The sequence below is a fragment of the Oncorhynchus keta genome, chromosome 28 (genome assembly GCF_023373465.1).
Source record: "Oncorhynchus keta strain PuntledgeMale-10-30-2019 chromosome 28, Oket_V2, whole genome shotgun sequence".
NCBI classification, from domain to species: domain Eukaryota; kingdom Metazoa; phylum Chordata; class Actinopteri; order Salmoniformes; family Salmonidae; genus Oncorhynchus; species Oncorhynchus keta.
Genome location: NC_068448.1, coordinates 22404674 through 22431426, shown reverse-complemented (window position 1 = coordinate 22431426; position 26753 = coordinate 22404674). Strand labels below are relative to the sequence as shown.

Here is a 26753-nt window from a genome sequence, read left to right as displayed (position 1 = left end):
TGGCCTTTGGAATGGGCGGGAAGTCTTCATCTCTGCTATGGTGGTGAGTGCTGGAAGCCTGTGTGAATGTCAACACTGAGGGCCGAATAAAATCCTAACTTGAGATCTGTGCTTGTGACTTAGGCTTTTGTTTAAATCATAGATCGATGTCGTGGCATGAACTTGAATTTGAGTTAAATAGATCTTTGTTAGGATTCAATCAAATCCACAGTGTGGTATTTACACTGTTGAAGGACCTGGTTCAATAAAATCACAGAATGGTTTTGGTTGCTGTAAAAACACTCAACTTTACTTGAAGGGGGTATACACAAGGCATTCATAAAACCTTTACAAAACCAGTCATGACACATTTTGAGTTTTGCAGTATCATTCATAATCTTGCATTACACTCATGTGGATGGGGGGGAAATGTGACGTGTGTGTGTTTGCCACATATAGAGTGGAGATGCATATTTTATCCGTTCGGGACCAGAGGAGTGTCTACTGAGCAACAGTCTGGAGTTTGAGGCTGAGCGGGCTTGACTGGAGTACATGGTGCTCTGTGGGACTGACTTGGACTAGAGGGCTACATGAATCGGTGAAGTGAAGGGACATCATTTGAATCATAAACGTATAAATATTTCAACACTAATTATTATGACAGAGCTCACTCAGGCAGCACATGAAAATTATGAAGTAACTGGATATTTAATTTGACTGTATATCATTTGTAGATAGGTCTAGTGTTTTGACTGTTTAATACCCTATGAAAGTCTCACCTACTTCCTTGTTCCCGTACAGTTTTTAAATGGGCTTCAAGCTTACAGTATGTCAGCAAATTCGTGAAAAAGTGGTCATATGAGATATATATAAAATGATCAAATGAAATAACGTGTCACATGCTTTGTAAATAACATGTGTAGATTAACACTGAAATGCTTTCTTATGGGTACTTTTCTGAACAATGCAGAGTTAAGATAAAGATTTAAAAAATAATAATAATTGAAATAGTAACAGGAAGAATAGTGACACACAGTGAATAGTTAATTACAATAACGAGTAAAAGTAACATGGCTATATACATGGCATACCAGTACTGAGTCAATGTGCAGGGGTACAAGGTAACTGAGGTAACTATGTACATATAGGTAGGGGTAAAGTGACTAGGCAACGGAATATATAATAGATAGTAGCAGCAGCATATGTGGTGAATGTGTGTGTGGGTGTATATGTGGCATCAGCATGTGGGTGTATGTGTGTATGGGTGTATATGTGGCATCAGCATGTGGGTGTATGTGTGTGTGGGTGTATATGTGGCATCAGCATGTGGGTGTATGTGTGTGTGGGTGTATATGTGGCATCAGCATGTGGGTGTATGTGTATGTGGGTGTATATGTGGCATCAGCATGTGGGTGTATGTGTGTGTGGGTGTATATGTGGCATCAGCATGTGGGTGTATGTGTGTGTGGGTGTATATGTTCCATCAGCATGTGGGTGTATGTGTGTGTGGGTGTATATGTGGCATCAGCATGTGGGTGTATGTGTGTGTGGGTGTATATGTGGCATCAGCATGTGGGTGTATGTGTGTGTGGGTGTATATGTGGCATCAGCATGTGGGTGTATGTGTGTGTGGGTGTATATGTGGCATCAGCATGTGGGTGTATGTGTGTGTGGGTGTATATGTGGCATCAGCATGTGGGTGTATGTGTGTGTGGGTGTATATGTGGCATCAGCATGTGGGTGTATGTGTGTGTGGGTGTATATGTGGCATCAGCATGTGGGTGTATGTGTGTGTGGGTGTATATGTGGCATCAGCATGTGGGTGTATGTGTGTGTGGGTGTATATGTGGCATCAGCATGTGGGTGTATGTGTGTGTGGGTGTATATGTGGCATCAGCATGTGGGTGTATGTGTGGCATCAAAGCTCTAGCCTTTAGCTCAGTTCAGATGTTGCCTGTAATCCATGGCTTCTGGTTGGGCTATGTGAGTACGGTCACTGAGGGTACGACATCGTCGATAAACTTACTAATGAAGCCAGTGACTGATGTGGTAAGCCCAATGTTATTGGATGAATCCCAGAACATATTCAGGACAGTGCTAGCGAAACAGTCCTGTAGTTTAGCATCCGCTGCGTCTGACCACTTCTGTATTGTGGTCCGATGAAGCGGTACTGGTACTTACTGTTTGAGTTTTTGCTTGGAATCAGGAGGATAGGCTTGTGGTCTGATTTGCCAAAGGGAGGGTGAGGGAGGGCATTGTATGCATTTCTGTGTGGAGTAAAGGTTCTCTAGTGTTTTGTCAACTCTAGTTGCACAGTTGACATGTTGGTAAAAATAAGGTAAAACGGATTTCAGTTTTCCTGCATTAAAATCATTGTCAACAAGAAACGCTGCCTCTGAATGTGCATTTTCTTGTTTGCTTATGGCCCTATACATCCCGTTGAGTGCGGTCTTAGTGCCAGCATCAGTTTGTGATGGTAAATACACAGCTATGAAAAATGTAGATTAAAACTCTCTTGGTAAATAGTATGGTCTGCAGTTTATCATGAGGTATTCTAACTTAGGCTGAATGGAATATGAATGAGAGTCATCCAATATGCTGTAATAGAAATAAGGCCATGCTCATGAAAACAAATTGTCCTCCCTCGTCCTAAATGGCACTGACCGCCACTGGTAACTTAGTGCACATTCCATGAAAATGACGTTCTTTAATAAAATGTGATTATTTGTGGATTTGGCCAGTTAATCGCCTAACCACAGTGACGCAACATTGACTAAACCTTCAAATCCTGTTGCTTCTGGATTATTTGGTTTTGACAATTCTGGTCAAATAAAGATCCTACATCTGTATGTACTGTTTGTCATGTTAACAGCTGTTTTCATGTGAGAAACATTAATGTCTTGTATGGAACTGGAGTCAAGGCCCCCTAGACTATCTATGCAAACTATCTATCTAAAGTTGTCCATCTTTATGGACCTTTGCCATTTTTATTTGATTTTGATTAGTGGAGAGGCTGACACACTTTTTCAAATAATGCATTTTATTTGACATCTTTAAATACTTACACAACTTTTAATTTGATTAACAAATACTGAAGACTTTAATAAAATGTTGCAACTAATGGTTTGCAGTGTTATAAAAGTAACAGATCAATTAATGGCTTATGAAAGCAGGGCTGTCATCCCCCGTTTGCAGCTACCAGGGATGAGGTCACACTACCTTGGGATGAGGTCAGATTACCAAGGATGAGGTCAGATAACCAGGGATGAGGTCAGACTACCATGGATGAGGTCAGACTACCATGGATGATGTCAAACTACCAGGGATGAGAACAAACTACTGGAGATGAGAACAAACTATTGGAGATGAGATCAAGCTAACAGGGATGAGGTCACACTACCAGGGATGTCAGATTACCAGAAATTATGTTAAACTAGCAGGGATGAGGTCAAACTACCAGAGATGAGATTAAGCTACCAGGGGTGAGGTCACACTACCAGGGATAGGTTCAGACTACCAGGGATGTCAGATTACCAGGAATGAGGTTCAAACTACCAGGGATGAGGTCAGATTACCAGGGATGTCAGATTACCAAGAATGAGGTCAAGCTACCAGGTGTAAGGGTTTTCTTCTGGTGAAAGAGAGGCGGACCAAAATGCAGCGTGGTGGTTATTCATGTTTTTAATAAAGACGACTATACAAAACAAGAAAAGCGAAAACCTACACAGTCCTATCTGGTGCAAACACAGAGACAGGAACAATCACCCACAAAACCCAACACAAAACAGGCTACCTAAATATGGTTCCCAATCAGAGACAATGACTAACACCTGCCTCTGATTGAGAACCATATCAGGCCAAACATAGAAATAGACAAACCAGACACACAACATAGAATGCCCACCCAGCTCACGTCCTGACCAACACTAAAACAAGGAAAACACATACGAACGATGGACAGAACATGACACCAGGGATGAGGTCAGATTACTAGGGATGAGATCACACTACTAGGGATGAGATCAGATTACCAGGGATGAGGTCAAACTACCAGGGATTATATTGTGGACACTATTTGGCTACTGATTCAGGGTAAAGCTAGAGTCAGGTTGGCCATCCATGGCTATATGACTGAGATGGTCCGTGTTGTGTGAATGGAAGGCCTCGCCCTCATCATGACCAGCAGGAGCAGCTTGACCATGAAGAGGGGCTTCACCTCCTCTGTGTCATTGTCATCCCTAAAAGAGTAGTATTGCGTTACCACAATAAAGTTATACTATACATTTTATTTGTATGGTTACCACACTTCCAAGTCTTGCTTTGTCACGTCCTGACCATAGAGAGACCTTATTTTCTATGGTAGAGTAGGTTAGGGCATGACTGGGGATTAGTCTAGTTTATTAATTATATGTGGGGTTCTAGTTTTGTTTTTCTATGTTGGTGATTTTGTATGATTCCCAATTAGAGGCAGCTGGTAATCGTTGTCTCTAATTGGGGATCATATTTAAGTAGTTGTTTTTCCCACCTGTGTTTGTGCAATATTGTTTTGTGTTTGTGCACCACTTAGTTATGTTTCGTTGGTTGTTTATTGTTTGTTTTTGTTTTGCTTAAGTTTCACTTAGAAATAAAGATGTGGAACTCAACCTTCGCTGTGCCTTGGTCCGTCTCTACACACGATCGTGACATGCTTTCACTTACTATTTACTAGCAAACGTGAGAAACCTAGCAAACTAGGTTCTTAAAATAGTACACTCATTTGTCCTCGATAACAAACTAGTTTGTCCTCCGGCAAGGTTGTAAAGACAGTTGTTAAAAAGTTTCCCTATGGTGCAGCACAGGTATAAAAAACATGAGCTGCAAGGTGGATATCACTGCATTGTCAGGGGTACATTTCAGAAACAGAATGTGTTTCATTACATACAGTAGGTTATTGTTACAGGAATACAAACTAACTTGCTGCTGTCCCACTGTCTGTTCATAGTCATCCCTTTGTGGCATTAGATGTTACAGATTCTATATTGAAGACACATGCACACATATATACCCATAAGTGGGAGGCTCAACGGTTGTGTTTTGCCTAGGCAGTGGTGGTCTGAGGAGCTGTCTGGCCCAGTTGGGAGGTGAGTACAAAACATGTCCTGTTGTCTACTATCTGACACCATGCTGCTGTCTGCCATGTGGGTCTTGAAATTGAATTTAGCAATAGTAGCGATAGTAACAACCTTAAAAGTAATTACGGTGACGTAAACTGTAAATTTGAGTTCAGATTATTTCAAGTTATTCTTTATGTGACATTCAATTTGGTTATACGTGCTGAGATGACATGCACTGGGAAAACCATGCATAATTTAATATGATTTTGTTGTTGATGTTTTAATGAAACAGAACAGACTCATTCATATTCATTGTGTGTTAACCAAAATGCAGTTTTGATTGAATATCAGCCCTCGTCTAAAGAAATGCTGTGGTGAAGTCAGTCAAATTTCAGAAGGATGATTTACAGTTGTCAAACACTAGAAGAACATACTGCAATGGACCTGAACAAAGTTAAATATTTGATTTGATGGTTATGGAATGCTTGTAGATACTTTTTCCATTCCTACTCTACTTTTTTAGTCCAATGGTGCTCCATTTGAACCAGCAACCCCTCTGGTCATATTCTGTACCTCTGGTTTCATAGCCTGGTACTGCACCTACATGTGTTTGAAATTGTCCCTTTCACTCAATGCAAACTGTTTTCTTTCATTTTATTGGTGGTAGTGTTTTTTTTTTACTGTATGTCATTGGTAGATAAAGAGAATGTGGGTGTTGGTTGGGTGTGCTGGCAAAACTCATATCTCTGACTGACTTACTTTGAACTTACGTTGCCACCATTGAGTTAAACTACACATACCAGAACATAGACAGACTAGACATGGTCCATGTCCTCTTTAACAGCTAAATAAATGACCTACAGTACATGTTGCATGTGTTCTAAGGCTGGATGAGAGGTTTGGCATTCTCCCAAGCAGAACCCAAGGATTGTAAGATCATTTCATCTATGTATTCAGTTCAACACTGCTTGTCTCTGTCTACGTAGGCCTAAATGTGTGTCCATCTGTGTTCAGGCACATGATCAAGTGTTAGCGTGTGGAATGTTTACAGTCTTAAAGCAGAAGTACATGCAGGTAACCTTAAAAAAGCACTTATCTCCTAAGCTAATTAAGGCGCTGTGGCCTTGATCTATTCTAGCAGGATGCAACTCCCTCGCTGTCCCCATCTACCCAGTACCACTAACACTTTCTTTCAGAACACCTCAAATGGCACCGCTTACTATTCATTTTGATAGTATTACTTTGCTCCCCATCATTATACTGTACTGTTTGCTTCCATGTTGTTTCATAGTTATGGACCATAAATATGGAAAATATACGGTAAATGTTTTGCTCTTGTCACACCCATAAAGTTAAACATGATCTCTTGAATGTAGACCTGTAGCTACCACTAGATTCTATTTTCAATCAGGCTGTAAGTCAACACTACCTGTGAAAGAACAGACAGGTTTAACATAGGGTTAAAGAGGGGAGGGGTGTTATCAGACTCCCTCTCCCTTGCTACCTCTCAAGCATGTCCTAAGCTCTCTCTCTGTCTCCCTTCCTCAGCCTTAGGAGCTTTATAGAGGGGACAAAAGTCCCCAGTGGATGTTAAGAACACAGAAATTGGTGGATTATAAAGGGATATCCATTTTAGGGTAAAGGAAACAGAAGTTCCTCTCCACTATCTGAGTAAGTAGCTGTGTGAGTTGTAGTAGACTGTTGTAGTAGTATTGTGAGCTATTAAAACAAGGGAAGGGCAACTGTCAATAGAGAGGCGGTCTTGCATCAGAAAGACATGTGTTAGGAGTCTGAAGCACAGCACTGCTACTGTGGTGGACTGGGAGTCTCATGGCACACTGATGGTTTTATCTACTAATGTCTTAATAGCTTAGTAAACTGGTAGTATCAGACACTGTTTTATTAACTGTTCACATAGACCACATGCTGTAATGTTATTTGGCAATACTGGCGTAGCGTTTCAAAGGAATAGGTTATAAGCATGTTTGGAGGTGTTTTTTGTAAAGAATCTTTGGGTGGCCTAGTGGATAAGAACGTTGGGCCAGTAACCAAAAGTTTGCTGGTTCGAATTCCCAAGTCAACTCGGTAAAAACTCTGTCGATGTGTCCTTGAGTAAGGCACTTAACCTTAATTGTTCCTGTACGTTGCTCTGAACAAGAATCTGAATCTGCTAAATCACTGAAATTAAATGTTTCATATGTGGTTTTATAAACCCTGGGTGATCAACCCTTCATTAAAGGATGGAGTCATGGTCTCTTTCCTGCTCATTACAAATACACTAAAACAGAACTGGTAGCTAACTAGTAGCCAACCAGTACTGTCTAGTTTGTCTCATTTTCAAAAGGATAAAAAGCATATATGACCCATAGTAAACTGTTAATGTTGTTGATTTTTCAAATGACAGCCTTGTATAGTTAGTTCATAATTAACAACAACCATAACAAACTCAAATGACAACTGTGATTTGCCCCAATTTTTGGTAATACAATAAAACATTTACCAAAGCCAAAGAGAAAACTCTTATGTAAGTACATCGCAGACAGACAATTGGTTATAAATGCACCAATCCTGGGCCTTGTTTGTTGTGTTTGGGTTAATCATTGTGGTTCCTAGGAAGTGGAACATTTGGTTAGGAAGCTGTTCTGGTCTGGACCACCACTTGGGGGATGGTTTTCCTTGAAGCTAGTAAGCTAGGCACCTGGGGCTAACACTAACTAACTCTTAATTAGTGGTCTTTTCACAGCAGCCCAGTATTGCCTTCCTGATAGATTACTACTGTTGGATTACAGCCAGTAACGTGCTCTGTTTCTAGTGAAGAGGGATTGTTCAGTGATTAGGGAAGTTTCAGTCAGGTTCATGCTTTCATGACACAATGTCCATAGAGGCAGTCAGTTCCCAAAGGTTAGGGGTCAGAGGCCATCAGAGTTGAGAGAGTTTAGGGCTCCGACCCATGACACAGTGGCAGTGAGAGTAGGGAGTGTGAACTGTGATCACAGGAACTACTCTCCATGCTTGTGTTGTGTTGCCCAGAGCAGATTAGCATAACATTAAGACCTTTGACAACAGTTGTTATTTAAAGCTTTTCCCGGCACATACATTTTAAATAGCTTTACATTTCTCCCCATGCTTCAACAGTATTTCCCTTTATCTTGTCAATAGGTTTTCCGTATTGTGGACGCTCTTTGGTTCGTCAAACAATTGTTAGGATAGTTGGGTCTGGTTCCTCAGTCTAAGAGTGATCCTCAAAACAACCTACACTACAAGTACAGTTATCTCATGTTAAATGTCACACAGAGAGCACAGTCCTGTATGATTGAGGGTAAAAGAAGATCTTTGAGATGATGCTAAAAATCAATCATGTTTAGCATTGTGTTCACTGTCCAGCATTTCTCTCCGAACCCAGAGGCCTTTCCTTTCCATGGTCATCAGTAAACTACTGACTGGTCAGGTGAGATTGAATAGTTGATTCAAACAGCTGCCACGGTTTAGGCTTAGTCCAATGTCATGACTTTATACATTTCATTAGCTTTATCCTGATGCCAGTTGTTAGATTCTTCTTACACCCGTACCATGTTTTCCACATTAGATCACTGCTTTCCACAACAGACTTTCTGTCTGGCAACCCACAACTTCTCGTTTATTCTAAAAGCCAAATATAGACCGTCAAACAGTTGTCCTTCAGGTGTTTGTTTAACAAAGTATCAAGGTTATTATAGTAAACTAAAACTGGCACTGAAACAAAAACTAATCATAAAAAACTATTTAGAAAACCAAAATAAAATAATTGACAAACCCGTTTGAAAAACAAAACTGATCCTGAAAATACTACCTTTGACTACAAAACTAACTCAAATAAAAACCATCATGAATTATGTTCCATTTTAAAGCTTCTGAATCTGTCACATCACACTGAGATTGACTTTCATTTAAAGGTAGACTCAGTGACGTTGCCACGAGCAGCACTGCAGGTATTGGTCGCCTTCACTGCTTAGATGTTGCATGCATCAACCAATGATTGTGTATGTCAACGACTATACAGTTGGGCACCAGATTGCTATAACATGTTGGTCGTGTTCCTCTGCTCACTTTAGAACCCCCTTCAAGTATTACAAAATAACAATCTGAGGCAGAATTTCTATAGGTTGCATTTGAGACTTGGCTCTTTCTTAGCCCATAGGATCTTCATTCCCAGCACAGCCATGGATGTAGGGAGAAGTATGGAGCTCCAAAAGATGAACGGGCAACATAGCAGAGACCTTGGCCCAGATAAGCTCAATTTAGAAGAAGGGTAAGTCTCTGGCTACACCATATACCCTAACACTGAACACAAGTGCATCAACAGGCTATACCTGTCTGCATATAATTACTCACAGCAATGCCATTGTGATTTTGTTATATCCATGTGTAGTGCCACAGTGGGACCACAGCTGTCATGTTTTTAAATGTGTTTCTTTTCGCTCAAGGTTTGACGGTCTGGAGTTTATGGCAGAGCGGGATGAGTTCCTGCCAGGGACAAGGCCAGGAATAAAGGCACCTCAGTTCACTGATGTGAGTGCTCAGCCTTAGTTTAAAGGTCATTAGTGTGAGCATCAGAGATCTGTTGTATGAGAGTAATTATATTGTGATATAAAAACAACTTTATGTAAAATGTTACAACTAAAGCGAGATACTGTATTGTGTTTCAGATTGTGTGTGTGATTCTTTCCTTTCTTTTCCCACCCTAGTTTGAGGGTAAGACATCATTTGGAATGTCCATCTTCAATCTCAGCAATGCCATCATGGGCAGTGGAATTCTGGGATTAGCATACGCCATGTCCAATACCGGTATCATCCTCTTCCTGTGAGTAACCATGCCAACACAACACAAGTCACACTAGTCCTCCTGTTTTTGTCAAGATCACTGTGGTTCCCTAAGGCTTGATGTCACAACTCTACTATGACCTCAGATCAGAACGCTGTTGTTGTATGTGTCTGGGTCCAGGCTATATACCCAATAGGGTTAAAGAATGACACTGGTTGTGTTTATAGTATCATCATGCTGTGATGACACTATAATGATGAGACTATCCAGGCCACACTAGACCGAGTGCTTCGCCGGCAGATCCATAAAGGGAAACATTTTGATTATTTTACAAGAAATGAGTAGGGCTATTGTGGGTTTGACTTTCTGTCTGTGTGTGTGTGTACATTATTGAGAAGTCTGTTGAGTGTTTAACCTGGTCAATTACAACTATAAAGGCTCAACTCTACTAGTCTCAGCCCAGCTGGCACATTTGGTTCCTTGGAACTTAGGTTTTTGGTTCTGGGAAAGAAGCCATGTGTGCCCTGACTGTTTTTGAAACATTCTGAGAATGGAAGTGGACATTTTGCCTGTTCTGGGATTGTACATTTTTAGGTTGCAGGGAGGTTCTGAGAATGTTTTACTATGGTTCCCTGACAGGTTTAATTTATGGAATGAGAACGGAAATGAAGGTCATTTGAGGGTAATTAGACTGCTAGCTTTGTTCGGGTTAACTGTTTTGAACTCCAAGCACAGATATGACACATGGAAATTCATTTGCTTAAGCATTAATTATGCAAACACATTTTATTTTTATTGTGGCACAGCGTCAGTGAGATTAGAACCTATGATCTTCTGTTCCCTATCCTTGGAATTAGTTCACTGTGCCACAAGGATGAAGCTAGCATGCCATGTTCTTTTAACTCATACAATGTTGTTCATTTTAATCTACTCAAACAGACCCCATTTCAAAGAAAACAAGAACTCATTAATGTCAGGTGTGGCCAACATACCCGAACACACTTAACAGGAAAGAGGGGTCGGCAAGTTTAGTGCCTTAATTTGAGCCAGTTTACTACAGCAGGAAAATTACACTGCAGCAAAAGTAAATGTGAATTATTATGTGGATTATAATTAATGGGCATTGTTGTCGGAGTTGATACATTATTTTGTAAGGGAAAATCAAGTCTGAAATTTCAAAGTGGAAATGACAAAATTCAGAACTGGCCACACTGCCAATCAGAATGTGTTCCATGGCTAAATATGTGGTTGCTTCACGTTGTCTATTTACGTTATTTTATGTTCCCGCATTGTCATCAACTCCAATTCGAATGTTAGTCCGTTATAGCCTAGTTTGTTAAATTGCCTACAGAAAAAGAATAACTAAATATACGTAGGCCTATCCATAAATATAAATATGTTGAACATGTTTGCAGTCAACATTTTAAGAAACCTAACCGCATGGCTTCAATATGGAAATATATTGTTAACACCTCCGAGAGTTGATGTCCGATGACCTCGCGGAAATTAATTAGCTTAATTTAAAAATAAATAAAAAGTGTGTCAGTTTAAACTAGAGATATTAGTCTGTTTTTCGTTGGCTGCGTCTCAATCTACCGCATCCACCAATGTTGCACTTCTGCATCTGCTGTGAAGAGTTAGAGCAGTGTTGGTCAGACCATGAGACATCTGCTGTGAAGAGTTAGAGCAGTGTTGGTCAGACCATGAGACATCTGCTGTGAAAGGTGACAGAGTTAGAGCAGTGTCGGTCAGACCATGAGACATCTGCTGTGAAAGGTGACAGAGTTAGAGCAGTGTCGGTCAGACCATGAGACATCTGCTGTGAAAGGTGACAGAGTTAGAGCAGTGTCGGTCAGACCATGAGACATCTGCTGTGAAAGGTGACAGAGTTAGAGCAGTGTCGGTCAGACCATGAAAGGTGACAGAGTTAGAGCAGTGTCGGTCAGACCATGAGACATCTGCTGTGAAAGGTGACAGAGTTAGAGCAGTGTCTGTCAGACCATGAAACACAAAATCACCTTTAGCATCTGAACGGTTTGGCCCAAAAACTATTTGACCTACAAACTCTATGGAAAGATGAGGCTCTCACGAACAAGATGGTGTTCTACGTTTTGCTCTATGACCCCCACAAGCATCTTGGGACTTGTCTGAAGTCGGTACAGCCGATCTGCCAACTTCTGTCTGAAGCGTCCGAACAGTTTGGGCTACACACTAATATGATCCCTCTGTGGAAGGTGAGACTCTCACGAACACGTACATTTCATGATTTGTTATAGGAAGCCCACAGGCCTCACAAGACTTGTCTGAAGGTCCCCCGGTACAAGTTCTTTTTTTTTTTAAATGGAAGTATAGTATATATGGAGACTTTAATGACAAAAATAAGGGGATAAATACATGTGAAACAAATAAAAAACGATGTTTCCTGATCTTTCTTATACCTCTCAGATATAGGACACACACTTCAGAACAAACTTCCTTTTTGTGGGACTATCTGTTGTTGTCACTGTGGGCGGATCATATTAATTAAGGCAATGCAGACAATGGAGGATTTTATGCCAAAGAAACTGGACAAAGATCCAATATAAAGAGAATGTCCGCTCACTGTTTAACTGCTTCCAAATATAATGTTCTGTAAACATAATGGAACCATCTTACAGATCGCATTCACACTTCTGCAGAAATAGCAAAAGGCTCCTAAATTGCATTGCATGCGAGCTGGATGTTCACCATAAAGGCCAGACAGTGAATCATTCTAATAAGTCAAATAAAATGAAAACAGGATATATTTTTTTTAACTAACGATAATGAACGATAGTTCTAAATAGCTTGGGGTCAACAGGATATAGCCTATACACCTAAGGTAAGGATAGCCTAAGGAGGGCGTGTTTTTTTTATCATGTGAAACAGCAAAAAAAGCAATGTCATCTCTCATTTCATGATGTGCATATTTACATGTAGCCTACATGGAGTGGTTTTTATGCACGTCCAAGATGGGACCTGGCTCAAATATTGTAGGCCTATACAATACAATAAAAAGGGGATGTCACTCTTTTGATTCTCCCAAACATGATCTTTTAATAAAGTTTTGGTGATTTAAGATTTATATCAAAGCAGTCTCACGAGCCAAAACCTTTGTTGATAGGCTTGGCTACTTGTTGAATGCATTGGGCAGGACAAGAAAACAGTGGCTATATGCTTGGTTTTTAATCAAATGAAACCAATGGAAAAAACATTTGGTTTTTTATGTTTATTAATACGATGGTTACCAGCACAAAGATCACATCTCTCTTGTTCCATGAGCATAAGGGTACTGTGTGTCACGGCTCCCGACATTCATTTTTGCGCTTGTGTTCAAGGCCACACCTCAGAGCAAGCGAGCTGATGTTAGACAGGTAAATTGCTGAATCTGGTGGAAAATGCCAGTTTTTACATGCTGAAATTGCAAACTAACGTGCGTTTGGCACTTGCGCCAGCTGAAAATAGAGCCCTACAAGGGTGATCATATTAAGATCTTACATCTGTACACACAATGGGGGATCGAAGGATATGGTTTGGCCTGATCTGTGTTATGTGTGTTCTCAGTCGCTTCCTGTATCTGAGTATGAGAGATGGCCTATTTGCTCGCTCAGTCTGTGTAGTGCTCTTACACACGTTGCTCTCCTAAATCAGATTTGTGGTTATAAATAGCTTGTAGTGATCAGATCAAAGGCAGGTCTTCCTGGATCAGTCATGTGTGTCCATTGGGAATTGGGAGGGATGGACTAGCAGGTGGGTGATCTGCGTCACAAATGATTCACACTTGTGATGGTCATTCATAGCTAGTAGTACAACAGCGAGAGAAATTGGGTCAACAGCGTAACTGAGTCATTAGCCGTTGCGGCGTGATGTCTGGTACCGCGAGACTACTAAGCCATTGATGAGGCTGTGCCAAAGGTAAATGATATGTTGATTAAGAGAATGTATGTTAATTGCAGAGCTTTATAATGTTAAGAAATCAATGTTGTAATTTACGTTTGTTTGTGGTTTCAGTATCCTGTTGCTATTCATCGCCATTTTGTCAGCCTATTCCATCCACCTCCTCCTGAGAAGTGCAGGAGTTGTAGGTAAGATGCTGATATTTTACCAAGATACCTATCTTTAAAATTAAACAAAGAACATTCGTAGTATAGCCTACAATTATTTGAGAAACAGACGCCTCACAAGTCTTCAACTGGCAGCTTCATTAAATAGTACCCGCAAAACACCAGTCTCAACGTCAACAGTGAAGAGGCGACTCCGGGATGCTGGCCTTCTAGGCAGAGTTCCTCTGTCCAGTGTCTGTGTTGTTTTTCCCATCTTAACCTTTTCTTTTTATTGGCCAGTCTGAGATATGGCTTTTTCTTTGCAACTCTGCCTAGAAGGCCAGCATCCCGGAGTTGCCTCTTTACTGTTGACGTTGAGACTGGTGTTTTGTGGGTACTATTTCATGAAGTTGCCAGTTGAGGACTTGTGAGGTGTCTGTTTCTCAAACTAGACACTCTAATGTACTTGTCCTCTTGCTCAGTTGTGCACCGGGGCCTCCCACTCCTCTTTCTATTCTGGTTAGGGCCAGTTTGCGCTGTTCTGTGAAGGGAGAAGTACACAGCGTTGTACGAGATCTTTAGTTTCTGGTAAATTCTCGCATGGAATAGCCTTCATTTCTCAGATGAAGGATAGACTGATGAGTTTCAGAAGAAAGTTCTTTGTTTCTGGCCGTTTTGAAGGTGTAATCGAACCCACAAATGCTGACGCTCCTTATACTCAACTAGTCTAAAGAAGGCCAGTTGTATTGCTTCTTTAATCAGGGTTTTCTAATGATCATGTAGCCTTTTAAAATGATAAACTTGGATTAGCTAACACAATGTGCCATTGGAACACAGGAGTGATGGTTGCTGATAATGGGCCTCTGTAAGCCTATGTAGATATTCCAAAAAACATCAGCCGTTTCCAGCTATAACAGTCACTTACAACATTAACAATGTCTACACTGTATTTCTGATCAATTTGATGTTATTTGTTTAAGACTACCAAGAAACACTCTGTGTGAGCCTGGTTTTAGCCCACTGATCTTCAAAGGTTGACATGGATGTGTGTGTTCTTTCAGGCATCCGTGCCTATGAGCAGCTAGGGCACCGTGCCTTTGGACAACCAGGCAAGGTTTTGGCGGGCTCCATCATCACCATGCACAACATTGGAGGTAAAGTACAGCATGTCACCGGCAGGTCATGATTGGCTTATGTTATTGTATGTAAGCCTCATGTATGTACTTACTTAAGTACAAGTGCCACTGAAATTGCTCCTGTCATAGAAGGTCTAATGACTTAAGTGACATAATATACAAGTGTAAACAAGTTTTGTTTTGCGTTTCCCATAGCGATGTCCAGTTACCTCTTCATTGTGAAGTCTGAGCTCCCGTTGGTCATGCAGGCCATTCTGGGCCTGACGGAAAATACTGGGTAGGTGTCTCTAGAAGGCAGTTTTTGCTGTTATTTCATAATGCAGGCTTTAAAACAGGAGCATTTAAAATGTGAATTTGATAGATTGTTCTTAAAGTTGGCTGTATTGTATAATTTGTGTGTTCTTGCTGTCTGTCTGTCAGAGAGTGGTATTTGGATGGGAGATACCTGATCATCATTGTAAGCGTCATCATCATCTTTCCACTCTCACTCATGAGACACCTTGGTAAGTTTCCATGTCTTAGACCATCCCTCATTTCACTTCACAATCTATATTCATACTTTTTTGTTGTTTGTAGTATGCTAGTAGTGATGATGAAACATGCACAGAATAACACGAAATGTCTCTATTTCAACACAACGTGATCTTCCGTTATCACCTCACAGGTTACCTTGGTTACACCAGTGGCTTTTCTCTGTCCTGTATGGTTTTCTTCCTCATCTCGGTGAGTCCTCTTCATCAACCAACTAACCCATCTCCCATCCAACTAAACAATACATAGCCTGCCCCCATATCTGTTTCTGCTCGCTTGCCAACTCCCATGGTTGTAATGGTCAACAACCCTACAAGTTAGCTATACAGCACAAACAGGTCTGGGACCAGGCTAATCAAATCAAATTGTAGTCTAACAGTGAAATGCTTACTTACGAATCATTTTCCAACAATGCAGAGTTAAAGATACACAATTTTTTAAAACAAGTGCAGGGGTATGAGGTAATTGAGGTAGCGATGTAGTTTGAAAGTGAGTCTGTTTGTGTAGCGTCAGAATACATGTACAGTGTGTGCACGTGGGTGTATGTAGCGTGTGTACGTGTGTGTGGGTAGAGTCCAGTGTGTGTGCACAGAGCCAGAGGAAGAGAGTCCGTGCAAAAAAGGGTCAATGCAGGTAGTCTGGGTATCCATTTGATTAGCTATTTAGCAGTCTTGTTTAGAATACTTATGGCTTGGGGGTAGAAACTGTTCAGGGTCATTTTGGTTCCAGACTTGGTGCATTGGTAACACATGCTGTGCAGCAGCAGAGAGAACAGTCTGTGGCTTGGGTGGCTGGATTCTTCAGTGTTTGACTAAACAGTCAGTTGGTTACTCCCACTAGGTGATCTATAAGAAATTCAACATCCCGTGTCCACTGGAGGAAATAACCAGTCACAGTAACCACTCAGGGTACGCCCTGATGGAGAGTCATGGTAACCACTCATTCGTCACCCCGGCCTACGTCGATTCTGATGGGGACTTCTGTGAACCACAGCTATTCACCATCAACACGCAGGTCAGAGAGGAAGAGACATGTAATACAGGCAGACATTGTATTTAACATTAAATAGCGCAATTTCTGATTGTGAGTTTTCTAGATTTGTGTCTCAGACAATCTAGCTGTGATAAGATTATGGATTTGTTATGGCAATATACAGTACCAGTCAAAAGTTTGGACACACCTACTCATTCAAGGGTTTTTCTTTATTTTGACTATTTTCTACTTTGTAGTGCCACTGAAATTGGCTTGGTAGACAAAGGAAAGGGGTGGGACCAGCTCAAGAGCGGGAAACTCAGAGGGGACCCCAGTACACACACTACACTCATGGAAATGCTTGTACTTTGAACATGAACAACCGCTCATTCTAAAAAGAAATTGCAATTTACATATTTATATGCCTTTGTTGTCCCTCTCTGCAATCACCGATCCGTCTGCTGGATAGATTACCGACAGAAAGTCTCTGGTTTGTCCACCAGAGATCAAAGTCTTTCGGAGTTGTAGCTTGTTATAATGGATACGCCAGAGTACCATTCGGTCATTCGACTGGTTGCGTTTACCAGACTAAAGTACTTAAACAGATGCAGCCAGAATAATTGTTCTTTAGTTTGTAGATTTCTTAGCCATTTCAACGTGGGAATGATCTCCACGTTCTCTGGTCTTGTCCTTTGGTAGAGTTGCCAACCATTTCAACATGTAGCGACAGCTTCCATGTTTTCTGGTTTAATATACATTTTGTCGGAAGAGGGTTTTATACTTAGTAGCAAAGGGGGCATTCCATGGCGCCGTGAAATGTCTGTGCTCACGGGGGCGTGGCCACTGACTGATCCTAATTTACTCTGAAAAACAATTGTTATTTAGAAGACTAAGATCACATTGTTATCTTTCCAAAAGTATTCCTATACTCAATCATTTATTTTATACAACATTCAGATGCAAACACCATAATTGATAAGTGTATACAAACAAAGAAACAGTAATGTGTGTCTCCTGTCCTTCTTGATGTCACCAAATTAAACTTGATATGACTGTTCCTTAAGTGTCCATGGACCACCCAACTGATTGGAATACAGAAACACTGTTCAATTATTTAACCTTTTGATGTCCAAGTGTCTCTCTGTGTTTCACAATCTCGATATTACTGAGCCCAGAAGCAGAGTATTTTATGACCACCATAAAGCAGCCCCTGCCACCTCTGTGGGAGAGAGAGGGCGCTGTAGAGCGAACCCACGGTAGATCTTCAGATCTAGGAGAGTTAGGATAGTGTTAGGATAGTCCCCCTCTGGTGGGTTCAAGTTGAAAGGATCCTGCAAGTTGCAAACCACCATAAGAATTAACCTTGGATGTCCTTGTTTGTGGATCAGCATAGCAGTTCCCCCCTTGGTGGTTTACCCTGGTAGGATTTCGGACAGCTGCAAACCACCACAAGAATGGCCAGGGAATGTCCTGGTTGGTGATCGCCGTTGCGGTCCCCCTCTGGTGGTTGACCCAGGTAGGCTTTCTATGAATTATAAAGCACCACAAGAATGGCCAGGGAATGATCTGATTGGTGATCGCCATTGCGGTCCCCCTCTGGTGGTCGACCAGGGTATAATTTCTGTAAATGGAGCAGGCCGCCACTATCAGGAATCGAGGTTAGACCCAGATGCAGACACGTCGAATTGACAATGGTTTAATATTCCAACAGGGGCAGGCAATAGACAGGTCAAGGCAGGCAGGGGTCAGTAAACCAGAGGTGGTGCAAAGGTACAGGACAGCAGGCAGGCTCAGGGGCAGGCAGAGTGGTCAGGCAGGCGGGCTCAGAGTCAGGACAGGCAAGGGTCAAAACCAGGAGGGCGAGAAAAAGAGAGACTGGGAAAAGCAGGAGCTGAGAACAAAAACGCTGGTTGACTTAACAAACAAGACCAACTGGCAACGGACAAACAAAGAACACAGGTATAAATACACAGGGGATAATGGGGAAGATCGTCAACACCTGGAGGGGGGTGGAGACAATCACATGGACAGGTGAAACAGATCAGGGTGTGACAGTCACAAGGATGGGCAGTGGATGTCCGGATTGTGATCGTGGTTATGGACCCGTCGCCTGGTCGTCCAGGCTGGTGATTCTAGGCTACAGCTGTAAGACACCAGCTTCGGGCAGTCTACAGGGATGACCTATGGACCTCTTGTGGAGAAACTGGTGAGTACTGTAGATGTAGAGTCAAAGGCCTCAGAGTACATTTTCAACTTTACTAAGGCTGGTATTTTGTTCGGACCCTTAAGTTATCCAAGCATAAATCCACATGAAATGTTCAGTTGTACATGTGTGTTTGTGCTTACACAAGCGCACATACCAAGTTAAAGAAACCAAGTATCCGGGTAGGCTGCAACCTGTTCAGAATGAGTCTGACGTCATCAGATAATTTCCCGGTCAATGCCTCCAGACGTGTTAAGGGGACCTGTAGTAGTTTTAGTACACGTCAATGTGTCTTACACCATTGCAGTGGTGGTAGGTATGAAGGAGTCTATTTCATAGCTAACCTCACAACGGAATTACTCTCTAAGCACTGAACCAGTCGTACGCGGTGTGATCATGGTTCATTACTTCTAATAACTTTCATCCTGAATGGAGGGTTCTATTTATGAGTGGCATGTGTGTTAACCATCAGAAGAGTGTTCTGGAGATTCCCTTCCACATGTTGCAATCTGAGTCACTACTAACTCCTCTTATCACTGTTATCAATAGCAATTTGACTTGTGAGGTCTATAATCCTCTTACTGATTGTTGCTGGACTGACTGTGCTGGCATTGGTACTGGTACTCAAGGGGACCAGTTAACCATGGCAATTTATTCTAAAATGTTATCCTACCGGAACACATGATTAGAGCATTTTACTAGTTGCATTGTGTTAGGGTTGCGTCAATTAGAACCTGGTATCAGGATGAATATGACATTGAGTCACCGATTGTATAGTTTGGCGTGGACATCTTCATATTTAGTTTTGACTAAATCGAGATGTTCCTGTAAAAAAACTATTTTGTTCCTGTAGAAGACGATTTTGTTGAAGAGTTTGTGCTCGTTCGTTGTCATAAGTTTTTGCAATTACATTTAATTGTTCAGTTTTAAAATGCAGTTCAATATTTTGCACCAGTCTCAATGTCAACAGTGAAGAGGCGACTCCGGGATGCTGGCCATCTAGGCAGAGTTGCAAAGAAAAAGCCATATCTCAGACTGGCCAAGAAAAAGAGAAGATTAAGATGGGAAAAAGAACACAGACACTGGACAGAGGAACCACGGGAAAATGTTGTTTATAGAGTTGCAATTTCCCGAATACAACTTCAGATATTTTATTATCTTATCATTTACAGTCGTCTATTAATGTATTATTTCCTCATCAGTCTCATTCTTGAACGTCGCAAACCCTTGGATATCTGCACAAATCCTACCATCATAAATCATGAATCAGCTAAAAACAGCTATATACAGTTGAAGTTGGAAGTTTACATACACTTAGGTTGGAGTCATTAAAACTCGTTTTTCAACCACTCCACAAACTATAGTTTTGGCAAGTCGGTTAGGACATCTACTTTGTGCATGACACAAGTACATTTTAACAACAATTGTTGACAGACAGATGATTTCACTTATAATTCACTGTATCACAATTCCAGTGGGTCAGAAGTTTACTTACACGAAGTTGACTGTGCCTTTAAACATCTTGGAAAATTGGGCCAAAATAACTTATTGTGGGAAGCTTGTGGAAGGCTACCTGAAACATTTGACCCAAGTTAAAAAATGTAAAGGCAATTCTACCAAATACTAATTGAGTGTATGTAAACTTCTGACCCACTGGGAATGTGATGAAAGAAATAAAAGCTGAAATAAATCATTCTCTTTACTATTATTCTCATATTTCACATTCTTAAAATAAAGTGGTGATCCTAACTGACCTAAGACAGTGAATTTTTAGGATAAAATGTCAGGTATTGTGAAAAAGTGTAAATGTATTTGGCTAAGGTATATGTAAACTTCCGACATCAACTGTATATACAGATCTTCACAGGATAGTTATGACAGTGTACTTTGAATAATTGATTTGTTTAACACTTTTTTAGGTCACTACATGATTACATATGTGTTATTTAATGTCTTCACTATTATTCTAAAATGTAGAAAATAGTACAAATAAAGAGAAACTCTTGAATGAGTAGGTGTCCTAACTTTTGACTGGTAGTGTATGTGTTTACTACACTCAAATGAGCATCTAGTTATGTTTATAAATTTGAACCATTTTTAATTCATGGTTTTATTTCCTTCAGACAGCATATACCATCCCTATCCTGGCTTTTGCTTTTGTCTGCCATCCCGAGGTGCTTCCCATCTACACTGAACTACAAGAGTAAGTCATGATCTGACACAACTGAGATTAGAGATGCAACACATATTCCTATGATTCACACACATACTACAGTAGACTCTACTGTCATATTCAGGTACTAATCTATGTCTGTCCACTGTGACCTTAGTGCCACCAAGAAACGCATGCAAACAGTTGCCAACATCTCCATTCTGGCCATGTTCGTCATGTACGGTCTAACCGCTATCTTCGGTTACCTTACCTTCTTTGGTAAGACACTGCTCCTGTAGCAATGAGAATAATGAAGTACTAATTATGTTCAGACTGTTCACTCATGTTGTTACTATGTTGTTACCATATTGAGAAGTCTGGAATTGGAGAACTGGTGTATGAACGTATGGTTATGACCGTTTTAAAGCATACATGTGTGTCTTGAAGTATAACCACCATTCTCTGTTTCTCTGTGTTTTAGGTGGAGTAGAGTCCGAGCTCCTTCATACATACATTAAAGTGGACCCCTTGGACACACTGATCCTGTGTGTGCGTATGGCTGTGCTGGTGGCTGTTACTCTTACTGTCCCTGTGGTTCTCTTTCCGGTGAGACTCAAATTACAAGCAGGTAGAGGTGGGCAACAGCGACCAGAACAGAGTGTGCTGGCTTGTGTTTATGCATTCTTATATTGGCTTGAAGGGTCCAGTAATGTTACAATAATGCATCCTTACTCTGAAGTCACTGCAGTGTCAGTAGGAGGATAATGAAGCTCTTGACCTGCAATACCCTTCTGCTATGGTTGCTAATTGGCTGACAGGTTTCAGGAACGTATCTGACATGCTTCTCCTGAGACATGTTTTTTGTTCCAAATGACACCCTATTCCCTATATAGTGCACTAATTTTGACCAGGGCCCACAGGACTCTGGTTAAAAGTAGTGCACTACGTAGGGGATAGGGTGTCAATTAGGACGTAGCCAGGGTGTATGACGCAGGTCTGGTGACATCTCTCTGTCCCTCCACACCTCTCTTTAGATCCGCAGGGCCCTGCTGCAGCTGCTGTTCCCTGAGAAGCCCTTCCACTGGGCTCGCCACATCACCATCGCTGTGTGTCTCCTTATCATCGTCAATCTACTGGTCATCTTCGTGCCCACCATCCGAGACATTTTCGGTATCATCGGTAAGTGTGCAGAGACAGAGACCTGTAAAATTATTCTAGTTTCAATGCAAACCTAGTTTAGATTCACAGACTATTGTTATCCAAATTAGAAACTATGACCTCTAATAGTCTTATTCCTATAGAACATTTTCACATTCAACTTCCCTCCACCTCTTCACCCCTCCCTTCCCCACTCCCTCTCTCCATCTATTCCCCCTTCCCAAACCAGGGGCGACCTCTGCACCCAGCCTGATCTTCATCCTCCCGGGAATCTTCTACATCAGGATTGTTCCTGAAGAAACGGAACCTCTAAAATCCAAACCAAAGATTATGGTAAAACCTCAATCCTTTGTCTCATCTTCTTTAGCGATGTAGCAGTAAATAGTCTTTAGTAATTACAGTCACCCTTACTATATGAATTAATGTCAGAAAATGCGCTGTCATCCACCTCTCTCCCTGCAGGCTTCCTGTTTTGCCGTCTTAGGCTTCATCTTCATGGTGATGAGTACGTCATTCATCATTATTGATTGGGTGTCCGGAGAGTCTCGGAGTGGAGGCGGACACTAGCAACAGACAACAATAAACAAGAATACCAAAATGCCATCCAAAGCTCTCCCAAACATCAAATTCTCCCCGACGTGCCCATTATTTCACCATATCCAAATGACAGGGTCTCGGCTGGACATGGAAAATAATATATACTGAACAAAAATATAAACGCAACATGTAAAGTGTGGGTCCTATGTTTCACGAGCTGAAATAAAATATCCCAGAAATGTTCCATATATTTTTATTCAGTGTATAATTTATCTTCCCCCACAAGATGGCATTATGCTCCATGTGGTGAAGAAACAGAACCAGCAAGCACAACAACACAAAGCAACAGTTCTGAGGTGACAAACATTGTGGTTTGCTTTCAGGATGTTGTTTTGAGGCACTCGTATAGTTGTCACTGGGACAACAGGTTTAAGTGAAATGTGTACTATTTTGACACGAGAAACAATGAGAAACCATTGTAATTGTCTTCTAAGGGTAAGGATAGTATTTTATAAGTGTACCAATAAATGGCTTCATCATTGCCAAAGTCATCATTACCTTCCTCATCTACCTCCCTTGAATCTTCAGTGAGATATTTGTACACGTAAGGAAATCAAATGCATCTAATATTCTGGCATTCTGCAGATTTTCTCTTTCTGGTAAAGTTCGACTTTTCAAACAAGATTACACAGAATGTTATGTAATTTGCTCTATTCCTGTCATTCATTCAGCAATGACTGTGTGTTATTTTTAGTGCAATCAAATCTAGTGTTTTTGCCCTATGCTCATACATAGTGATAGGTGTATTGATTTCAGAGCCTCCAGATGTGATTATTCTAGTTAGTTGTTCCATGATACCAAACTCATGTTAGGATAACAGTCAGAGATGTTCCTATGAGTGCAGTTATCAGCAGTGATAATGCCAGAAACCCTCTCAATTATTCATGACTGTTTAATTTTCAAGCTTTAATTTAAACTCTATATTATGTCCAGTAACTTGAATTGGATATTTAAAACTTTTCTATTGTTTATATCTATCATGTTGTATATACAAAACATGTACTCCTAGTCATCATGAATATGAATGGAAAGGGCTGTTTGTGTGAGCATACAACGACTGCCCTCAGCTTCACTAGTCAGTCAGACTCAAGAGCAGAAGTAGTACAATGTCTCCTGCTATCTTTAGACTTGGCTTTTCTGAGTAAGTCTGTGAGATCTCAGACAAACTGAGTCCTGTATCAGACGTGGTAAGCTGAACTATGGACCAACATTTTTTAGAGAGAATGGAGTCTGTTTTTTTTTATGTATTTGGTCTTAAAAAAATGTATTTGTTATTTGTCCATTAAAAGTTTCATGTAATTAAATGTTTTGAATCTGATTCGTTCTCTTTTCTAATAAATGTCCCATTGAAAATTGGGGTCTGAGTAGCGTAAATTGAGTACCTGAGAAGAGTTTGCCATTTTTAGCAATGGAACAATGACTAAAACCTAAGAAACTCCATAGTCAGACCATGAAATATAAGTAACACCACTCAACCATGATCAGCATTATGAGCGAGAGAAAGGGGGAAAAAAATTGTGGTTGTCCATTTCCTGCTCTGAATCTTGGTGTGCATGTAACACATTGTAGAAGACAGAAGAGAAACCATCTGCACCATTTCAACTTGTTATTCTAACAGTCAGTGCCTGTTTGAGGAAGAGGACAGAGGCACGTCAATGCTCAGCTCAGTTTTGGTACGAAGTAGATATTCTGAGAGGGGACTATGAGTCGGGGATCTAAGTCTAAAGGAGTTCAGGAGTACAGTCCCAGCTCTCTGCTGAGCCCACAGGAGAATGAGAGGCTGGAAGACCTGCTGGGGAGGAGGTGTGCTGTAAGTCTTTCCTGGGAATGGGGGAGGGGAGGGGATGGTTGGTATGTAGACTAGGAGACTTGGTGTTTGGATGGTAGGTACTTGGTAGGCCTATGCAGGAAACTATCTGGTTGATGTTTGGCATGGAGGAGACCTGGTTGGATGGTGTGTGGCTATTTGGTATGTAGGTGTATTTTAGGCAGGTTGGTGCGGTAGTAGCACATGTCTAAGTGTTAAATAGCAACCAAATTAATAAAGGTTATTCTGGCATATTCTGTGTTTTAAATATAGCCTTTTATTAACAAGGTCCATGTATACAGTAAGATATGCTTGGGCAAATGTATGGTTGCCACTGCTTCAGTCTCATCATTATTGTTTCACTTTTATATAAATGACTGAATTAACCCCTTCAACTGTGGCTCTGATGTGTTTTATTTAGTGCATGGCAATTTCATTAGATGTCATCTAGATATTTGGCAACTTTAAAAGTAATATCTATTGTTAGAAATTCAAACAATTAAACATTTTGCATGTACACCAAGAGTCTCTACACATTGACTTTTAAACGGGCATGAGTGAATGACAGGAAATTGTGGTGTAAACCACTTCCTCTGGTAACAGAATTAGAGGCAGCAGTTTGTACACTCAGTGTACAAAGCATTAAGAACACCCAGTGGTGTAAAGTTTCATTTTTACCTGTATTTAACTAGGCAAGTCAGTTAAGAACAAAATTCTTATTTACACTGACGGCCTACACCAGCCAACGCTGGGCCAATTGTGCACCACCCTAAGGGACTCCCAATCATGACCAGGTGTGATACAGCCTGGTTAAAGCCAAGGTGTCTGTAGTGACACCTCTATCACTGAGATGCAGTGCCTTAGACCACTGATCCAGGGTCTGTAGTGACACCTCTATCACTGAGATGCAGTGCCTTAGACCACTGATCCAGGGTCTGTAGTGACACCTCTATCACTGTGATACAGTGCCTTAGACCACTGAACCAGGGTCGGTAGTGACACCTCTATCACTGAGATGCAGTGCCTTAGACCACTGATCCAGGGTCTGTAGTGACACCTCTATCACTGTGATGCAGTGCCTTAGACCACTGAACCAGGGTCTGTAGTGACACCTCTATCACTGAGATGCAGTGCCTTAGACCACTGAACCAGGGTCTGTAGTGACACCTCTATCACTGAGATGCAGTGCCTTAGACCACTGAACCAGGGTCTGTAGTGACACCTCTATCACTGAGATGCAGTGCCTTAGACCACTGAACCAGGGTCTGTAGTGACACCTCTATCACTGAGATGCAGTGCCTTAGACCACTGAACCAGGGTCTGTAGTGACACCTCTATCACTGAGATGCAGTGCCTTAGACCACTGAACCAGGGTGTCTGTAGTGACACCTCTATCACTGTGATGCAGTGCCTTAGACCACTGAACCAGGGTCTGTAGTGACACCTCTATCACTGAGATGCAGTGCCTTAGACCACTGAACCAGGGTCTGTAGTGACACCTCTATCACTGAGATGCAGTGCCTTAGACCACTGCGCCACTTGAGAGTTAAAAGTAAAAATACTTTTAAGTACTACTTAAATAGCTTTAATGGGTATCTGTATTTTACTTTACTATTTACTATTTACTTTACTATTTACTATATTTTTGACTACTTTTACTTTTACTTTTAACAAAATAAATTAATGTACTTTTTACTCCTTACGTTTTCCCTGACACCCAAAAGTACTCATTACATTTGGAATGCTTAGCTGGACAGGAACATTGTCTAATTCACGCACTTATCAAGAGAACATCCCCGGTCATCCCTACTGCCTCTGATCTGGCAGTCTCACTAAACACAAATGCTTTGTTTGTTAATTGTGTCTGAGTGTTGAACTGTGCCCCTGACTATCTGTAAATGTAAAAAACAAGAAAATCGTGTCATCTGTTTTGCTTAAAATAAGACATTTTAAATCATTTATACTTTTACTTAGCTTAAGTACATTTAAAACCAAATACTTTTAGACTTCTACTCAAGTAGTATTTCACTCGGGGACTTTTACTTTTACTTGTCATTTTCAGTATTTTACTTTTACTCAAGTATGAAAATTGGGTACTTTTTCCACCACTGAGAACACCTTCTCCATGACAGACTGACCAGGTGAAAGCTATGATCCCTTATTGATGTCACTTATTAAATTCATTTCAATCAGTGTAGGTAAAGGGGAGGAAACAGGTTAAATAATGATTTTTAAGCCTTGAGACAATTGAGACATGGATTTT

General features: G+C 41.0%; 2 protein-coding genes across 3 annotated transcripts in view; both read left to right on the top strand.

Moving 5' to 3' along the window:
• The first annotated feature begins 6581 nt into the window (after positions 1-6581).
• LOC118360852 (sodium-coupled neutral amino acid transporter 3-like) lies at positions 6582-24001 on the top strand. Its single transcript, XM_035740333.2, has 16 exons — positions 6582-6743; positions 9243-9360; positions 9536-9620; positions 9797-9912; positions 13903-13976; positions 14996-15088; positions 15266-15347; positions 15491-15573; positions 15735-15793; positions 16442-16615; positions 20900-20979; positions 21107-21207; positions 21410-21534; positions 21963-22107; positions 22316-22419; positions 22549-24001. The coding sequence occupies exons 2-16, from the start codon at positions 9272-9274 to the stop codon at positions 22651-22653; spliced, it is 1515 nt and encodes a 504-aa protein (XP_035596226.1). The 5' UTR covers positions 6582-6743; positions 9243-9271; the 3' UTR covers positions 22654-24001.
• Positions 24002-24263: 262 nt separating this feature from the next.
• The window catches only part of LOC118360851 (actin nucleation-promoting factor WAS-like), a 10705-nt gene continuing 8215 nt past the window's right edge, over positions 24264-26753 (top strand). For both annotated transcript variants that reach the window (XM_035740331.2, XM_035740330.2), the window contains exon 1: positions 24264-24493. In XM_035740331.2, coding sequence (XP_035596224.1) covers positions 24386-24493 — 108 coding nt within the window. In that variant the 5' untranslated portion in view covers positions 24264-24385. The remainder of the gene's footprint in view (positions 24494-26753) is intronic.

What these genes read in the sequence shown, in the direction of transcription:
- LOC118360852 (XM_035740333.2), top strand. Translation starts at nt 9,272, where the DNA reads ATGGATGTAGGGAGAAGTATGGAGCTCCAAAAGATGAACGGGCAACAT. An exon ending in GAGAAGTGCAGGAGTTGTAG is followed by an intron (nt 13,977 to 14,995) that starts GTAAGATGCTGA and finishes GTGTTCTTTCAG; the next exon opens with GCATCCGTGCCTATGAGCAG. An exon ending in AGACATTTTCGGTATCATCG is followed by an intron (nt 22,108 to 22,315) that starts GTAAGTGTGCAG and finishes TTCCCAAACCAG; the next exon opens with GGGCGACCTCTGCACCCAGC.